Source organism: Marmota flaviventris, chromosome 5 (genome assembly GCF_047511675.1).
Source record: "Marmota flaviventris isolate mMarFla1 chromosome 5, mMarFla1.hap1, whole genome shotgun sequence".
NCBI classification, from domain to species: Eukaryota; Metazoa; Chordata; class Mammalia; order Rodentia; family Sciuridae; genus Marmota; species Marmota flaviventris.
This window is the reverse complement of record NC_092502.1, coordinates 34,699,273-34,717,185: the sequence shown is the minus strand read 5'-3', so window position 1 is coordinate 34,717,185 and position 17,913 is coordinate 34,699,273. Positions and strand designations below refer to the sequence as shown.

At 44.7% G+C, this 17,913-nt stretch overlaps 1 protein-coding gene and 1 pseudogene across 3 annotated transcripts in view; one reads left to right on the top strand and one right to left on the bottom strand.

Annotated features, from left to right (window-relative positions):
- The window catches only part of LOC114107584 (H-2 class I histocompatibility antigen, Q10 alpha chain-like), a 35,118-nt gene extending 30,449 nt beyond the window's left edge, over window positions 1-4,669 (bottom strand). For all 3 annotated transcript variants that reach the window (XR_003585345.2, XM_027955007.2, XM_071612126.1), the window contains exons 1-2: window positions 4,428-4,669; window positions 1,077-1,184 (exon numbers count right to left, since the gene is read on the bottom strand). Coding sequence is in view for 2 of the 3 variants with exons in the window: in XM_027955007.2 (XP_027810808.2) it covers window positions 1,077-1,184; window positions 4,428-4,530 (211 nt within the window). In the remaining variant the exon portion in view is untranslated. The remainder of the gene's footprint in view (window positions 1-1,076; window positions 1,185-4,427) is intronic.
- A 6,554-nt stretch (window positions 4,670-11,223) lies between these two features.
- LOC114107596 (vesicle transport through interaction with t-SNAREs homolog 1B pseudogene) lies at window positions 11,224-12,139 on the top strand (annotated as a pseudogene).
- Window positions 12,140-17,913: the final 5,774 nt, after the last annotated feature.

The following is a 17,913-nucleotide window of genomic DNA, read 5'->3' as shown; positions in this document are numbered from 1 at the left end:
TCCAACCTACATTCCATCACTGAAAGAACTATAAAAAGGGGAAACAACCTCACTTCCACGGATTCCACCTCTTGGGTCCCCTTCTTCCTCCTGGACAAGTCTTTTCTGCTGTCCTTTAATAAACTTCTAATTTCTACTCTGACCTTGCCTCGTTGTGCTTCTCTGGTGTTATTCTTTAACACTGGGGAAGCAAGGACTCGTCACCGGTCAACAGTGGTAACATAAGAGTTCTTTTTCTCTCCACATCCTCTCCAGCATTTATTATTATTTCTATTCTTGATAAATTGCCATTTTGACCAAGGTGAGATAAAATCTCAGTGTAGTTTTGATTTGCATTTCTCTGATTGCTAGGGATGTTGACCTTGTTTTTATATGTATTTGTTAGTCATCTATAATTTTTCTTTTGAGAAATGTCTGTTTAGTTCATCTGCCCATTGATGCCTCAGTTTCTTCTGGGTCAACAGTTCTCCAGTGCCCCTTCCTGGTCACTGGGCCTTGTGGCAAACTCTCTAACAAGTGGAAGTTCCATGCCCATTAATCACAGTCTCCCTTTTCCCTCAATGTGTTGGGAATGGAGGTGTCCAACCCCTTCTCCACTGCTCTCTGGAGACTTTACATCTATCCCTCTTCCCCATGATTTATTTGGCACTGCCACTCTCTAGCTGTGTGGCCTCAAGTATTTAAAGGTTTAGGCCTTGTTTTTTCATCCTTAAGTGGGAGGAATTAAACAATCTGCTCTACAGCTCTATAAACACTGAGATAATGTTTATAAGAAATGAATAAGGGTATGGAGGAGGGGCTCTGCAGACATCACTAATCCTAGTCTTCTTAGGGAGAGGCAGGCATGGGAAGTGGAGTGCTGGAGGGAGGAAAGCTGCTTGAGCAAGGAGCCAACCCATTGGAGGCTAGGATCCAGCCCATGGTACCTTTCAGAAGCTCTAGTCTCTGTGTCCCCTATCCGAAAGAACCTCCCTCACCAATGCAGCCTCCCCTACCAATGTACTTTCCTGCAATCTAGAGGATCCTGGCTTCTGCAATCCTACCCTTTCTTCAGTGGGCAGGCAGGGGGTGCTTACCTCCAGGCCATGTTTTTTCTTCAAACTTCAAGCTGGACAGTTCTGCCATCACCATCTTTGCTAAGGAAGCTGGGCCATCCGCTATCACTGGCAGCCCCCATGGACTCTCTGCAAGGGGGGAGTGGGGGAAATGTCAAAGCATAAATATCCTACATAAATATTCTTAATTTCTGGGAGAGATGGTATGAGATGATAGCAAGAGACATGTCCCAAGGAAGGCGGGAAATTGGGGCCTTGCCACAAGAAAGACTGGAAACTTCATCTTATGTAGTTGCAAAGCTAACAGGCCTGAGTTCTGGGCTTCTGTGCAAGACATTGTTCTTGTGTTTTATAAGCACAGTAGTCCCCATCCCCACCTTATCTTTGAGGGATACATTCCAAGGCCCCCAGTGGATGCATGAAACTGTAGATAGTACTGAACCATATATATACTATATGTTTCCTCATATATATCTACCTATAAGCTTGAATTTATAAATTAGGCACAGTAAGAGACTAACAATAACTAAAAGTAAATAGGACAATTAAATATTGTACTGATGCCATTGTAGCAGGAGTCTACTTCATACTTTGAACATAACCCTTGCTACTCTGCCACTGCCACTTATTTGAAAACTTTCTCCCTCTCCCACTCCCTAGCTTTAGGGAAAACAAAATTACCCTTCTTCCCTTCCTAGGCTAAGTTATCTGTCCTTGAGCAAACACATACCACAGGAATGAAATAATTAGATTTAAGGGATGGCATCAAGTGAATTACCACCCCTGATAAGGCACATCTGGAATGTAGCTTTTGAATTGCCTATTTAAAAGCCCTCTATTCTCCTCTTTGATGGTCAGATTAATAGCCTCTGGGACAGGAGTCCCTGTTTTTCTCCTTTGCTAGGAAAGAACTATAACTTCTTTTTTTTCAAAACCTTGTCTTCATGATTGGATTGACATTGAGAACAAGGACAGAGCTTTTGGTAACACCATGACAGTCAATCTGATAACTGTAATGGATGGGTGGCATATATATCATAGATACATTGGACAAAGAGATGATTACTGTCCTGGGCAGAAAAAACTAAGATTTCACTCTCACTCAGAATATTTAACAATTAAAAACTTATGGTGTATTTCTGTAATCTTCCATGTGATACTTTTGAACTGTAGTTGACCATGGATAACTAAAGCCATGGAAAGCAAACCACAGATAAAGGGGAACTACCTTATTGATTCATGGCATTTGCAGTGCAATCCAATGAAGTAACTCTGATATTTCCTAATTAATGAGTGAAGCTAGGGACCCTGAGTCAGTCTGCTAGATTCCATATCCTAATTAGTTATGTGATTGTTCAGCCTTCGGTAGCCAGTTAATCTCTGAGCCTTAGTGTCCCCATCTCACCATGGGAATAATAGCCAAATACTTGTCACAGGGTGAGGCTCAGAACTTCCCTGATGCTGTACTCATAATATCTGCTCCCTTAATGAGACTGTCCACTCTGCAGATCTCCCCCATGTCACTTCCTCACTCCCTACCTCCTGAAGAAAAAAGCCTGGTCTTTCTGATCTGGCATCTGAGTCCCTAATGGGAACCTCGGCCACTTCCTTCCCATCTCCCTTCCACACTTGGACACAGGCTGGTTTTAGATCTTTGCTCTTTTTCTCCTTCTTGATTTGGGACAGCTCAGTCCTGACCAATCAGACTGGCATCACCTGAGTGCATCCCAGGTAGGGACCATAGAGAGAGGAATCCTGGATGTCTGGGGCTTTGTTAACTTGAAATATTAAGTTTAGGAGCCTCAGCTTGGATGGGAAAAGATAACCTTTTGTTTTCACTAACCTCTAGTCAAAATTTAGTGTTTCCTCTCATGATGAATGGAGACAAAGCACAGTAGGATGAGTAGAACCTGTGCACTGGTCTTGGGTAGAAACCAGAGTGCTTTTGAATCAATAACAGTTACTGTATACATCTAGAAATATGCTTCACCCTCTCACTGCTTCCAAATGGTGGAAATTGCTAATTTAATGTGCTTACTTAGAGGAATATGCATTATTTATCACACTTTTACCTTTTTAATTAAAAATTATCTTAATAACTAAAATACTAAATAGCTTTATTGCAACGTAATTGGGTTCCTTCGAAATCCTGTGTATTTCACGTTACATATTGAACGCGAAAACGGTTTGAGAAAAGTTCCACCTTTCAGAAACGGGTAGAAACTCAGACTCCATATACTAGTGCTGCCACCTAGCGTCTGCACTGGGCCTCTCTTTAGTCATCTGCAAACTGAGACAAGTTGGCCCTCCTAATCCAAGGGTTCTGCTTCCTGGGATTTGACCAACGAACCACAGATGGAAACTATTTGGGGGGGAAAAAAATCGCATCTATACTAAATATGTATATACATAAATTTTCAATTTCTAAACAATAAAGTATAACTAGTAACATGATATCATTATGTTATTGGTAATCAGGAGATAATTTAAAGTATAAGTCAGGTTATACGCAAATACTATCTTATTTTATTTAAAGGACTTGAGTATCCATGGATTTTGGTATTCCTGGGGAGCCCTGACACGTTCTCCTCAAAATATCGAGGGATGACTGTATGTTCTAAGAGAGAAATGGCTTCCTGTAGGTAAAGTACTTAGGACAGATCCTGGCATAAAGGACACCAGCTAGGACTTCTCTTAGGCCTGTGGTATCTGTGCAGTTGAGGTGGGTATGCCTTGTGGTGCGGTAGGGAACTCAGGAAGTGGTCATGCCTGCGCGCTGGGTCGGCCAGCTCTGCGCACAAAACTGAAACTAGGAAAGAATGGAAATTCTAGACCAGGTCAGAAAAACCCCTGATGTTCTTTCTCATTCTCCAGCCCAGCCAGGGAAAGCAGAGGAGGGCTATTTCCGGACAGGGGCCCTGGAAGCCCCTCCACTCTGGACCGCCCCTTGCTTCAGGCGGGTGGCAAGGAAAGTGCTGGCTGCCCTCACATCCAAGCTCCCTACCTCCCAACAAAGCTTCCCCAGGGTCTTCCAGGAGCACCCGGCCCCGTGGAAGCCCTTGCTGCGCTGTCTGGGAGGGGCCTACGGAAGTTATGCCCCGGGCTAGGTCACACTTCTGTGGGGTCACGGTCAGCACCTATTCTACGCTCCTCCTCGGCCTCCCGCGGCCCCACCCGCAGGGCTGTTCTGGGCTAGCGAAGCCAGAGTGGGAGGCGTCAAACAGGAGCCTGGTCCAGCCCAGGGCTGCTTGCCTCCTCTCAGATTGGGGATGGGCTCTCCAAGTCATCACTACCCCAAATCCGGGTGGAAAACATGGGGTCGCCCCTGAGCCCCCCTCCTCTCCCTCAACTGTCTTGATCTTGATCTCTCACCTGCTGCGCGCTCTGGCACCAGCTCAGACAGCAGCAGCAGCAGCAGCGACGGCGCCACCCCGACTTGTGCGCTCCTGGGACTTCGCTGGCCTTTGGCCTCCATCTTCGCGCACTCCGCTGGAAGGGGGGTCCTGGCGCAATGCGTCCTAAGACCTTGGGGCACCAGGCCTGGAGGCGAACTACAGCTGACGTCCCAACGCGGAACCTGCCCCAGGCGAAATTAGCGGAAGCACAGCCGCTCAGCACTCGGATGGCGGAACCCTACAGTCTGGAATCTCGGGGCTTGAGTTTCAGCGCCGCAGCGCCCCCTTGCGTTTCAGCAGCCAATCCTGCAGCTTGTTGACTGCCAGGAGCTGGCCAGCAATGGTCGAATAGGGGAGAATGCCCGCCGGGCTTGTCCCAGCGGACAGTCCCGAGGTTCTTCCATTCTGCTTTTCTCTCCGTTGGACCTTGGGAATAGAATCCCAAGAAAAACAAGAAACCAATAGTATTGATAATTGAGAAATAAAGCTTACATGCTTCACTACCTTTTGAAATGAGATCCAGCTAATGCCATTTAAAAAGTAGTGAGGCGGCTGAGCATGGTGGCGTTTACCTGTAATCCCAGCCACTCAGGAAGGCCAAGACAGGAGGATTGGGAGTTCAGAGCCAGCCTCAGCAAAATCAAGGTGCTAAGCAACTCAGTGAGACCCTGTCTCTAAATAAAATACAAAATAGGGCTGGCGGTGTGGTTCAGTGGTTGAGTGCCCCTGAGTTCAATCCCTGGTTACCCCCGCCCCCCCAAAAATAGTGAGGCGGATTAGTGTCTGCGCTTGTCATGTGACTCAAAAACATTTGTGGTTTCCTTTGGGGCCCAAGACACTGGTTCTGCTAATTCTGCTTAGCAGAAGGAAACACTTTCAGCTACAGGTTAGTGAAAATAAAGTTTATTTTCCTCATCCAGATTCACAGACCCTCCTGAATTTTGACCAGGGGCCCCCAAATTCAGGAAAGAGTTTTCAGCTGGGTGGAGTTTTGAAAATTGTTGGGGACAACTTTAGTGGTCCGGATGAGGGGGGGCAGGGTTCCTCACTTTGAGGGTGGGGCCCAGAAGACCAAAAGGCCAGCCTCTGCTCTTTCTGGGAGGCCATCATGCACAAGGTGTTCGGTGAGCCTTCACCAGAAAGGAGACCCACTGTGATGATCAAGTCCAGAATACATTTAAGCCATAGTAATGGTAGATTGGCTTTGTGAGAGAGGAAGAAAAAGATCTGTGAGGTCAGTCGCACCCAGCACTTCTTGTAAAGGACTTTATGAGAGGTCTGGGCACCCACCCAGGCATCTTGCTTGTGCACTCTTGCATCTCTATGGATAGATGTTCCCTCTGAAGCTGCCACTAGGCCCTCTGTGTTTTGTCTGGTTTCAGTCTTAGCTAAGAGACACTTCTCTAGGGCTTCTGTTTCAGGGACTTGGTCAACTCTCCCTCATTCTGGCTGTACTTTCACCACTGTGCTTCTATCCAAATATCTAGGGTAGTTCTCCTTCAAGTGTTTTCCATGGGAAACTGAAGGCTGAATCCACCTGTAGGTGCCTCTAAGACTTTCAGATCCCAAGTTGTGGACATCTTACCTATCCCGGCTGAGGACCCCAGGAACTTGGGCAGAACCTTTAGTCTGCTGTTAGCAGGATGGGGAGGCTCCTCATCAAAATAGAATTAATTCCCTCATAGCTAAAACAGTAAAACCAAGTCGGTTAATAAGACAGTCAACTGCTGGGCCAGGCGGCGTATTCCTGTAATCCCAGTGATTTGGGATGCTGAGGTAGGAGGACTGTGTGTTTAAAGCCGGCCTCAGCAACTTAATGAGGCCTTAGCAAGACCCTTCTCAAAATAAAATATAAAAGCCTGGGGATGTGGCTCAGTTTTTGAGTACTCCTGGGTTCAATCCCCATTACCAAAAAAAAAAAAAGTCAACAATTCTGAAATCAGTAATGTTAGTACCAGCAACATTAATTACTTCTACTTGAACACTGGGCAAAGCTTCCTGCTGGCCAGGACTTCCACAGGCTTCTGTAGTATATGCAGAGAGAACACAGCAGAAATCTAGACTCTCATTGAGGGGATCTCATTGTGCTTTGATGACAGTCTCTTTGAGCAAAGCTGAAGCTGACTAATATAGGATTTTGGGAATCATATATATACATATATATATTTTTTTTGGTTCATGTGTGTGTGTGTGTGTGTGTGTGTGTGTGTGTAGAGGGTTGAAACCCAGGACATTGGGCATCCTAGGCAAGTTCTGTACCACTGAGCCATGCCCCCAGACCTTTTTATTTTTAAAATTTGAGACAAAGTCTCACTAAAACAAAAGCTAACAAAAACATGGTCATGGCAACATCATGCTTGAGAAATATGTTTTATGGCATAAACCTGTCTTCTGTATAACAAAGGGCATAGCTGGGACCTAGCAACTCTGTGGGATAGATAGCCTTTCAGAGCTGGCAGGCCTTTCAGGAAGGGCCGGCTCCACACTAAAGGGCAAGTCAGTACACCTCTTCCTTCTTCACCGTGTGGGCAGAGAGGAGTCATCCACTGTCCCTGCCTCTGCCTATAGTGTGGTCTCTAAACACCTGTGTCTGGAGCTGGGCATGTTTCTCCTACCCAGCAGAGAGGATGGAGGAAATGGACGGGACAAGAGGACTCAGAACCTGTGAGTAGGCAGTCCCAAATGTCTCCAGTCCAGAAAAATCATCATTTGACTCTAAAGGGTGACTCTGCGTCTCAAGGAACCTCTATATGTGACAAAGCTTATCAGTCCTTATAAGGTACTCCTGTGGTGAAGCCCATGCCCGCTTTCCTTAATGCTAGGGAGAGGATTGGGGGGTAGAAGGTGAGATGAGGAAAAGAGAGAGAGGAGGAGCTGTTTCCAGTTTCTCTTGGGAGAAAGCTCACTGGTCAGAAAGGTCCTGCAGACTGTTGTCACAGACCATCTTCTCTAGGAGGTCATTCCCTGCCAACAGGACACTTCTTTTCCCTCTTGTGTGAAACCTGTCTTCTTATATATTTCAAAACTCCCCAGTCAACAAGAGGATGAGGAGGATGAGAAGGACATGGGCTCTAAAGCCAACCAGTAGTTGAACAATGTCATTCTGAGGTGGTTTCTTCCAGGTAGGAGGAACAAGCCAGTTTTCCTATCTCCAGCACCAACTCCTTAGCCTCAGAAGCCCTAGAGGTACCTACTGGGGTAGAATCAGGCACACAGCTGGGTACATGGCTAAGCTTGTGGAATAATAGGGGGGCCCCAGTATTGTAGAGACTTTTCCAATTAGCCCAGGAAGGGGCTCCCCTAACCACACTCTGCGTCTCAAGGAACCCCTATATGTGACAAAGCTTATCAGTCCTTATAAGCTTCTTGCCTGAAGCCATTGTGAAGGTCTCATTCAGTTTTGTTATTCTACTTGGCAGGTAGATGTATCTCAGCTCCTGCAGGGACACCTCCAACATCCCATTTCTGCAAGGTGCTGTCTCCTGCATGTTCACATCCTTCACCAAGGGCTCTTTGTAGCAAAGCCAGATCACAGAGAAGTCCCTAGTAGAAATCCATAAGCCCAGAACTTCAGTGTGGTCTCCCTATGGGTTGCTCACAGGTTGGTTTACCCACATGGAGGAGAGTGCAGGGTGAGGGGTGCTGGATTTTCTTGAAGAGGGTCTTCTCCCACACTTTCTGCATTCATGGGGTACAAAAGTGGCAGGACTTCTCACTCACCTCTTTTCTAGCCTTGACTGGGCCTGTGATCCCCTTCCAGTATGAGAAGGCTCTTTCCCTGTCTCTGTGATCTTCCTGGTTTCTGGAGGCAAACTTTTAGCAGGGAATAATTACTTGCATACCTGGAGGTTTCTGCTATGAGAGCTGTGAATGCAGAGCACCTGAGCACTCGATCAGCACTCCCACCAGCCAGCTGGAGCCCCAACCTTCTCTGTGAGATGGGAGCACCCCAATTTTCTCTCAGGTTTTAGGTGGATGCTCCGAGGGCTGGATGAAGGTGTTTGGTTATTCACAAAGAACTATTCAGTTGCTGATAAAAACAATTCCTCTACACATATGATCTTTGAATTTCTAGAAATTTACTATTCACAGCTATAAATTATAACCTACCAGGACTTCGGTAAAGAAAACATTAATAAAGGAAAGAAAGGAGGGATGATTAGCTAGTATGACACATATAATGTGAGAGTCTGGCATAATGCAGGGTACACAGTAGGTGCTCAATAAATGTTTGGAGCTGTTATTTAGAAATCTGAGGTCAACACTCAAGTTAAGGCTGCTGTCTGCCAACTGCCTCCAACATCATGAAGGGAGACGGAGGTTGAAAAGTACACCATATTTTTGCCTGTACAAAGAGAACAGCCAAGAAAGTGTTTATCTGGAAATATCCAGTCTGTAAGTGAGATGATGGAGATTCATTTGCATTTCCAGGGCATTTTCTGGTAGTGCTGCTCAACCTGCTCACCAATCCACCAAGTTCTGGTCATGAATAGCCTGTCCTGACCATATCCTCAATTTAGAAGACACAAACAAAAGACAAACTCCCATGGCCCCCGATTCTCTCACTCACACTCATGCACATATGCTCATATGAATATGCACATGTTTGCATGCACATGTGCATAGACACACAGGAGGGCAGGAGATGCCCCTTGCCAATTTCCCTCCTTCCTTTTGCAGAGCACTCAAGAGAGCCCTGCTCCCTGTTACATGCATTGATCATAATAAAAAGAAAGTCACTTTACCTATGAACAGTTTTTCACACCTTACCAAATACTCATGACTTCATTCAGTTTCTGTACAAGTGTTAGAGGTTCATGCAATTTATCAATATTTTCCAAGTGAAAGGATGGTGGTGCAGGTGGATGTTGCTGGATAGGGAAACAAATCTCAAGTTACATGTGCTCTTGCTCAAATCCCACCCTGCCCATCCTCCTCTGTTCCATAACCCCCCACAGTTCCTACTTAATTAGTATAGTCCCCTTGTGTATTAATGGGTGCTTTCCTTCTGAGTTTTCTTTCTTCTTCTTTTTTTTTTCTATGTGTGTGCTGAAGATTGAACTCAGGTCCTCACACATGCTAGGGAAGTGCTCTACTCCTACCCCAACACCCCCATCTCTAAACTAATTTTCAATCCTTCTTGTAGGAAGGCAGCCTCTGCCCACAAGAAGTACCCAGGATGAGGCATCTTTTAGTCTGTCTGTAGAAGCCAGGATAAGGAGGTTCCTGATGTTTATTGAATGACATTTTAATATAGTAAGTTCATTTCAGGATGAGATGGCATAATTCAGTGACAGCTGTACAGGATGTTGGTTAACCACAGCCCCAATCTCATTTTGATGGTTCCAAACCTATCTTGCTCCCTGGTGTAAACCTGGGCACAGCTGAGGGCTGGAGGGAAAGGGTACATGTCTGACTCATATGCTTGTTCCTATATTCTAGGAGTCTTTAGGAAGTAGATACACTTCTACTCTAGCCCCAACTTTCTTTACTTTTCAATGACCAAGTCAGCTTCCCTGTTCCCTTTGGCAATGAGGAAACCATGATGGGTGGCCATCCAGGTGTCAGCCTTGAAACCGTAAGTGATATAGTCCACCCCATCAAAGGCAAACTGAGAAACCTTCAGATGATACCATCAGCTTGTGCCACATATATGGCTATGAACTGTAGCATGTGCACCTTGGAAGCTCTTCAGCCTCATCAGGCATGCATGGTGTAGGAGGAAGAGTGGAGTTTGGGAGAGAGTACAGAGCCAGGGGGTCACACAGGCTGCCTTGAACAACTAGTGTTCTGATCAAAGTCTGAGGACTTTTTTAGCAATTGTATTTGTGCATTTCAGTGACATTTGATATAGTTAACTTTTTCTAGCTTGATTTTGGGAACTCTCCAAGTTTGTCTGATGATTTCCCTCTCTACACAGTGCTTTTATGTGAATTGCCCTCTTCAGGGCTGATCTGACCCCCTCCCATCTCAATGGCTCATCCCTCCCTAGGATACTAGCATTGGCTTGTCAAGCAGGAGATGCCTCACTCCCTGTCACCTCATGGGTTCTGTGGGAGGCCCTGGAGCCTCTTCCATGGACACCACATGTCTCTTAGGTTGCTCCTCCTGCTTCTTATGATATGCAGTTAATCTTGAACAAATATACAGCCTAGCACCCAGTTCTATTTCTGCTTGCAGTGGGATATATCCTTTAATCTCAGCAAGAGCTCCACTTTCTGCCCCTCATGGAAAGATGGGGTGACCATATGTTTCTGGGTGCAAAAAGTAATGTACCTATGGATGCCAGGCTGACTACATGTGCAAGGATAACAGAGAGTGGGACCTTGTCAAGGACAGAGGCTTCCACTTCTAGGTCACTCATGACCTGATTTGTCCCAAGATCTCAGGGCTTTGTATGATCCATACTGAAAAGATGTAGAATCAGAGGTAGAGCAGTTAAGTACCTGCCATGTTCATCAAGCTGTTAAATCATAGAACTGGGTTAGAATCTGGTTCATGCAAATCTGAAGGAAAACCACGATGATCTTGCTTCTATACTCTAATGCCACCATAGTTCAGAAGACCTAGAAGCTTGTCCTTAGTCCACCTTTGATAACCGTGACTTGAACAATATCTCTAAAATAGGGATACCAAATCCCTTTGCTGGGGTTCCGGGCATTGGTGGTGTGGCGGTAGCCGTGATGGCTTTGGGACTGGGCAGCTGACCGCTGGGCTAGGAGGAGGCCCAGGGCCTAGAATCTCAGTGTCCTCTCTTTAAGCACGGCTTCACCATGGCCACCTCGGCCGCCTCCTCTGAACATTTCAAGAAGCTACACGAAATCTTCCGCAGCCTCCATGAAGATCTACGAGGGGCACCCCAGTGGCTGCTGGGGACAGCCGGGACCGAAGAAAAGAAGAAGTTGATCAGAGATTTTGATGAAAAGCACCAGGAAGCAAATGAAACGCTGGCAGAGATGGAGGAAGAGCTACGGTATGCACCCCTGTCCTTCCGTAACCCCATGATGTCTAAGCTGCGAAACTACAGGAAGGACCTTGGCAAACTCCATCGGGAGGTGAGAAGCACACCTTTGACAGCCACACCTGGGGGCCGAGGAGACATGAAGTATGGCACATATGCTTTAGAAAATGAGCATATGAATCGGCTACATTCACAAAGGGCATTGCTTCTGCAAGGCACTGAAAGCCTAAACAGGGCCACTCAAAGCATTGAGCGTTCTCATCGGATTGCTACAGAAACTGACCAGATTGGCTCAGAAATCATAGAAGATCTGGGGGAGTAACGAGACCAGCTGGAACAAGAACAGACTGGTAAACACAAGTGAAAACTTGAGCAAAAGTCGAAAGATTCTCCGTTCGATGTCCAGAAAAGTGACGACCAACAAGCTGCTGCTTTCCATTATCATCTTATTGGAGCTAGCAATCCTGGGAGGCCTGGTTTATTACAAATTCTTTCGCAAGCATTGAAATTGCTATAGGGAAAGGTTTGTGGATCAGAACCTTGACCCTGTGGACAAATGTTATTAGGGAGTGGAATAAGTGTGTTGCTGCTGTGGGCTAACAGTTCAAGGATGCACTGTGTAGCCAGACTGGGAGGAGGAACAGCAGCCAGAAAAACCACATAGATGTGAAGGAACAATGACAAGACCAATATGATATACCAAGGTAATAAATGCAGTTTATGACTTCTGCAAAAACAAACGAACAAACAAAAAAAAACCCTTTGCTGTATAAGGTAGTGAAAAGTAAGTGGTCTTATGTCATGGGTGAAGGGCCTGGCTAGGGCAAGAAATGGAGAGGGGAGGCTGGGGGCTGAAAGAGCAGGGTATGCAAAGGCTACACAAGGGGAGACAGCAGCAGAGCTGACTCCTGGGCAATCACATGGGACTCCATGTTCCTTAACATCTTGATGTATCTGAAATCAGATAAAAAGGAATGGGGAGGCTGGAGATGTGGCTGTGCAGTAGAGTGATTACCCAATAAGCCCTGGGATCTGTAGCACAACAAAAAGTAAATAAATAGGAAAAGAGGCTGTGTGTGTGTGTTTGTGTGTGTGTGTGTGTGTGAGTGTGTGTGCACGTGCACATGTATTTTAACAGATAGGGTTTGGGCAAGGGAAAGGCAGAGGACAAGAGGGCAGAGGCCTGGTCAGATTTCATTCCCTAGAGATGCCTCCACATTTCTCAGGCCACTGTCTGGTCTTGTCCTAATTTCGGCTTCTGTACTCCTTGACCCCAAACCCCAGTATGGGCAGTGATATCTATAGACCTCAGGGAGTGGTGAAATACCCCGACATCCTTGGAAGCTACCCTAGATGAGTTACACCTGGAAGAAGAGGAGAAGGTTTAAGAGACCTCTGGGAATAGCATTATAGAGACAGCCATCATCACTGGGAAGAGTTTTTTTGATAGAAATGTTTTGGGGACCTAGAAACAGACATCCACAGGGTGGTGGGATTTTGAAAAGGGAAACTAGCTGCTAAACAGAGGAGCCCAGAGCCCAGGAAGGAGTGGGGCAGGTACTACTTTTCTTCACAAAAGACCATCCTTCCACTGAGTCTTCCTTCATCTTCTGGGATAGATCCTATCTGTACCAATAGCTCCATTATGCCACTAAGGGAATGACATAAATGAGGCAAAAACAGGAAAAGCAGCACCTCCATGCTTGAGTTGTAAGCTAGTTATGTCTATTCTCCTTTCTGGACTATAGGTACCATGGGGCAGTAGATGGGCCAAATGCATGTCATGAAAGCCTCTGTGGAAGGAATGTGGCAAATGCATAGGCAAATGATTTCTAAATGGTGAATTGTTTCATGCCTAGACATAGGTTAGATTCACTGTTGTCTAGTTCAAAAGTCATTCATTACTGATAGAGCAAACATCTTGGAAAGTAGAGTACAATAATAATTACAAGTGCAAGGATTCAAGAGGACAGTTGTAACTAGAAGAACTATTCTGCTACTTTCACACATTGTGCATAGGAAATCAATGAAGAAAGGGAGTGATAATGAGAATTCTTCCCAAAGAGCTGGGCACACCCCATGTAGATCCAATTCTTCTTTTAGGTTTCACTGTGGTATTAATAGACAAGATGCTGGATCACCATCCAGAACAGTAGGCTATCCTTAATCCTCACCCCTGTGCTGAAACCAGGCTTGGAGCCTATTCTATTGGGGAACAGAGGGAAGGGCATTTCTAATGTTAGTACTAGAGCAGGAGGCACACTGGCCTTCAGGAATTTTCTGCATTAGAAAACTGGCACAAACAGGAAACACGACAGGAGGCAGCAGTTACCTGACCAGGGCCAGACTCTTGAGTGGAAGGAGCGAAGATTCCTTCATTTACTTGGTGATGCTGTTGGCAAAGAACATTCTCTGGGACCAGGTGTGTAGAAGTAGGTGTATCATGTTCATTAAGTTCCAAACTCCAGGAAATGAAACAAACCAAGAATACAATGTGAAGGACTCTCCTGGATTGTGTAGGGTAACCGGATGCCCATAGTTGTAGAAGAAAATCTGGGTGGAAAATTGACTGTGTCCAAGTTCTAAACAGGTATTCATATATATCTAGGGATGACACATATTCTTTTATGGAAAAAAGAAGAGAGTTGGAAAACTATTCAGGTTTGTCCCCTATGGAGTAAGAGTTCTAGAAATTAAAAATGTGACTAGCTCTTCAGATGGCACAGTAGGAACATTCATAACATACCTGTTGTTCAACCCCGGTGCTGCAAATGCCCTGGTGTGCTGTTTTCCAAACCCAAAGAAAGAACTTGGAGGACTCAGTGGACAGGTTTTGGACATTTTATTACTTATTCACTCCTCAATGGTGGTGAGCCAGGATACGATGGAGGACTCCCTCATGTCTACCAAGAGGGGGAATATATGGGAGAGGTTGCATGCAAAGTACACAGGTGGATTTCTCCAGATATTTTATAAATACATTCCTTTACAACTGGGGTCACTCTGCTTTGAGTCTCTCCTAAATATTGTAGATAAGGGAAGTGGCCAGTTCATGCTCTCCATTTTTCTCATCACCACTTTCTTTTAGAGACTTTATCTCACTACAAGCTTTCCTAGGCACTGATTAATGTTTAACCCAACACCTGTGAAGGTGGAAAGCTGGAGACTCTGAGGACAGTAGGGCAGTTGGAAACCACACAGCCCTCCAGAGGGTGGGCTCTAGGCAAGTATAAATGTAGGCCTCCCTGTGAACTACATGTCCTGGGGAGGGTTGTATCACTGACAGGGATTCCTGGAGACAGTGGGATGCAGGGTAGGGTAGATCTTAGCATGACAAAGCTATGCTTATCAGTACCTTATTGTAGAAGTAACATACCCAGTTGTTTCCCCAACTAGGGAGAATGCCTGAGGAAGTAAAATTTTCTGCCCAGCATCACACTCTAGAACTGCTCATGTTGAGTGACTTTGGGCAGAGTGCTGTGGAGCTGGGAGGTGATGGTCATGGTCAGGGAATAATTGCTTATAGTTGTATTCTCGGAGTAGATGCCCTCCAGTATCCTACCTGCCCTGCAGTCTGTACTGCCCTACTGCTGCTCATTGTCTTGGTTATGGACCTTGCATTGGCTATGAGATTTGGTGGAATGGTAGAGAACTTAAGAGCAAAGTGAAAGAGTGGACTAGGCCCCAGTGACATTAGCAATGGGATAGTTTCATTTGGCAAGTGAGATTTTTTCTTGTTTTGCAGTGTTGCCTAGAAAAGGCTGATTTATGTTTGAATACACATCCCTAAAGGACAGGGAGAGAAAGCTTGGATATCTGCAGGACCAGAGAATGGTCTTCCATTTGCTTTGAAAGGCAGTATGGACAGGATACTCCATGTGAATTTCCATTTCTTGATCTTCCTTCCTTATTGTGTGTACTCCATCACTGTTGCCAAGGGTAACTGATATCTCTTCCCCTATTCTAAGATGCCTGTTGTACATCAATCTGGATGGAGTGATGGGGATGAGCTGTTTTCTGTGCTCTGGTTCTTTCTATATTGTAAAATTGCTCTTTTCCACTGAGTGTAGGCAGGAGGAAAACAGGACAGATTTGGGGTATCACTATTCCTAAGGCCTTATATCCACACAGTGCACTGGCCATTAGTGAAGTATCTTATGTATTTTTTTTTCTCCTAGAGTTACATCAAAACCCTTTGGAGCCTACATTGAACATTTTCTCTTCCTGGAAAGAATACAAAGCTAGAGTGATAATTCAACAAATTAGTGTTTGAGATTGGTTCCAGGAACTAAGTAAAATATAAGGTTGGAAAAAAATAATCATAACACAGTTTCCTTAAAAAATAACGTATGTGTTGTTTAGCTATTTTTTAAACTATCTGTCCTACTAGAAGGTAAAATCTCAGTAACTGAATAAAAACTTAGAATTAAAAATAATCCCCTGATGAGTATCAGTTTGAATATGAATGGTTAAACTTTTTTTCTTTTTTTGGTACCAGGGATTGAATTTAGGGCACTTAACCACAGAGCCACATCTCTAGCCTCTTTTTATATATATTTTTTTGAGACAGGGTCTTGCTAAGTTGGTGAGGCTGGCTTTGAACTTGTGAATGTCATATTTCTCAGACTGTTGGTATTACAAGCATGTACCACTGCATCTGGCTGAATGGGTAAACTTTTTTTTTAATATTTATTTTTTAGTTGTAGTTGTATACAATACCTTTAATTAATTAATTTACTTTTATGTGGTGCTGAGGATCGAACCCAGGGCCTCACCCATGCTAGGCGAGTGCTCTACCACTGAGCCACAACCCCAGCCCCTGAAAGAGTAAACTTTTAAGGAAACACTTTTTAATTTTTTTTTTGCAGTGAGATTACACTATACTTACTTCTATTGAGCAGATTGATACTCAAGAAAGACAGCAGATAGGAAGGTTTGAGAGAAGCCTTTGGGTGACTGTTACATGCAACTAAATGGACTGTGCTTGGAATCATTCTATCTTCATAAAGAGAAAATGACTTTGCTCTAATTTGGAGTCTGGGAGATTTCAAATAGATACCTTGCTCTGAAATCCTTTCGACCACTCCTCAGGAAGTGTAGCCCTGTTTACAGGGATATTATGGCTCCCTTGAGAGTGTACAGCTCAGAGTCACCTGGGCCATTATATTACTGTGCTCCTTAACCCTAGAGGCCACATATGTATCCATTTTATAGATGAGAGAACTTAGCATCCCTGAGGAAGCACAGACCACTCACAGTCATGGAGCAAATATATGGAAATGATGAAAATGAAAATCACATTGTCAAAATTTTAGCTGGCTGTGAGTGAATATTTCTTGAACTACTGTGTTTGAGGTGCCAAGTTAGTGAAGGGGAGAGAGTAGTTAAGAAAGCAAGATTTGAGTGAGTAAAGAAGCCTAGTGAGGAAGACAGATATTAATGAAGAATTGCAGATAAGTGGTGGTAGAAAGAAATGGTCTAATGGTCTAAATGGTCTATAGAGGAAGCTATAGGAGCAATGACAGGGAGCTTCATAGTGGTCATTTGCTTCTTCTTTCAGGACTGGTGGTTGATGCCAGGGAAGGCTGCCCTGGTGATTAGTCCTCTAGCTCAGGCTTGAGAGATGGGGATAAAGAAGTGGAGGGGTTTGGGGAGAGTCTCTGGCACAAACAGTGTGTGCAGGACCCAAAGGGTGAACCAATGGACTTGGAGGGGGTGTCTCTTTTTAGAAATCTGCAAGTCATTGCAACTTTCCATCACAAGGCATACCCATGTAAATCAGTCACCTGAATCAGTGGTTAAAGGTACACACATAATTTCCAAGTCCCAATCTGGAAAATTCACAGACTATACTTTTGGCCAGACACTCATCTGTGTTACAATCAATGAAATGAAAGCTTTCTCTCAGGTCTACATATTCTTTTTCACTTCTGACTTGATGTCTTACTCATTTCTAAGTTTTAAAGTCTTGTCAAATAGTATGATAAGGTCAGGAAGAAGAGAAAAGTACCATGAGATGGGCACATGATGAGGGACCATCAGGTGCCTCACTGTTCCCACTTTCCTTCAATAACCAATGGTGTTAAACCTGCATGGAGCCCACCTCTTCTGTGAAAAGCTCTTCTTTTTGACACTGGGGATTGAACCCAGAGGTGCTTTACCAAAGAGCTACATTCCCAAGTCCTTTTTTGCTTTTTTTTGGTTTGTTTTGTTTTTGAGACAGGATCTCATTAAGTTGTTGTGGGTCTTGCCAATTGCTAGTGCTGACCTTGAAGGTGTAATCATTCTGCTTCAGACTCCCAAGTTCCTGAGATTATAGGCATGTATCACTATGCCTGGTGGAAATCTCTTCTTTTTTAAAGAAGAAATTTGGCATCTCTTGCCATGGTACCAAGGAAACAATTTTTCAAACAGAAGGTCTTTCTAAAGTCAAGTCTAATGGCAATGAGTCATCTAGTGATTGAGCAAACTTTCTCGATGATAGATTTTTTTTTTTTTTTGG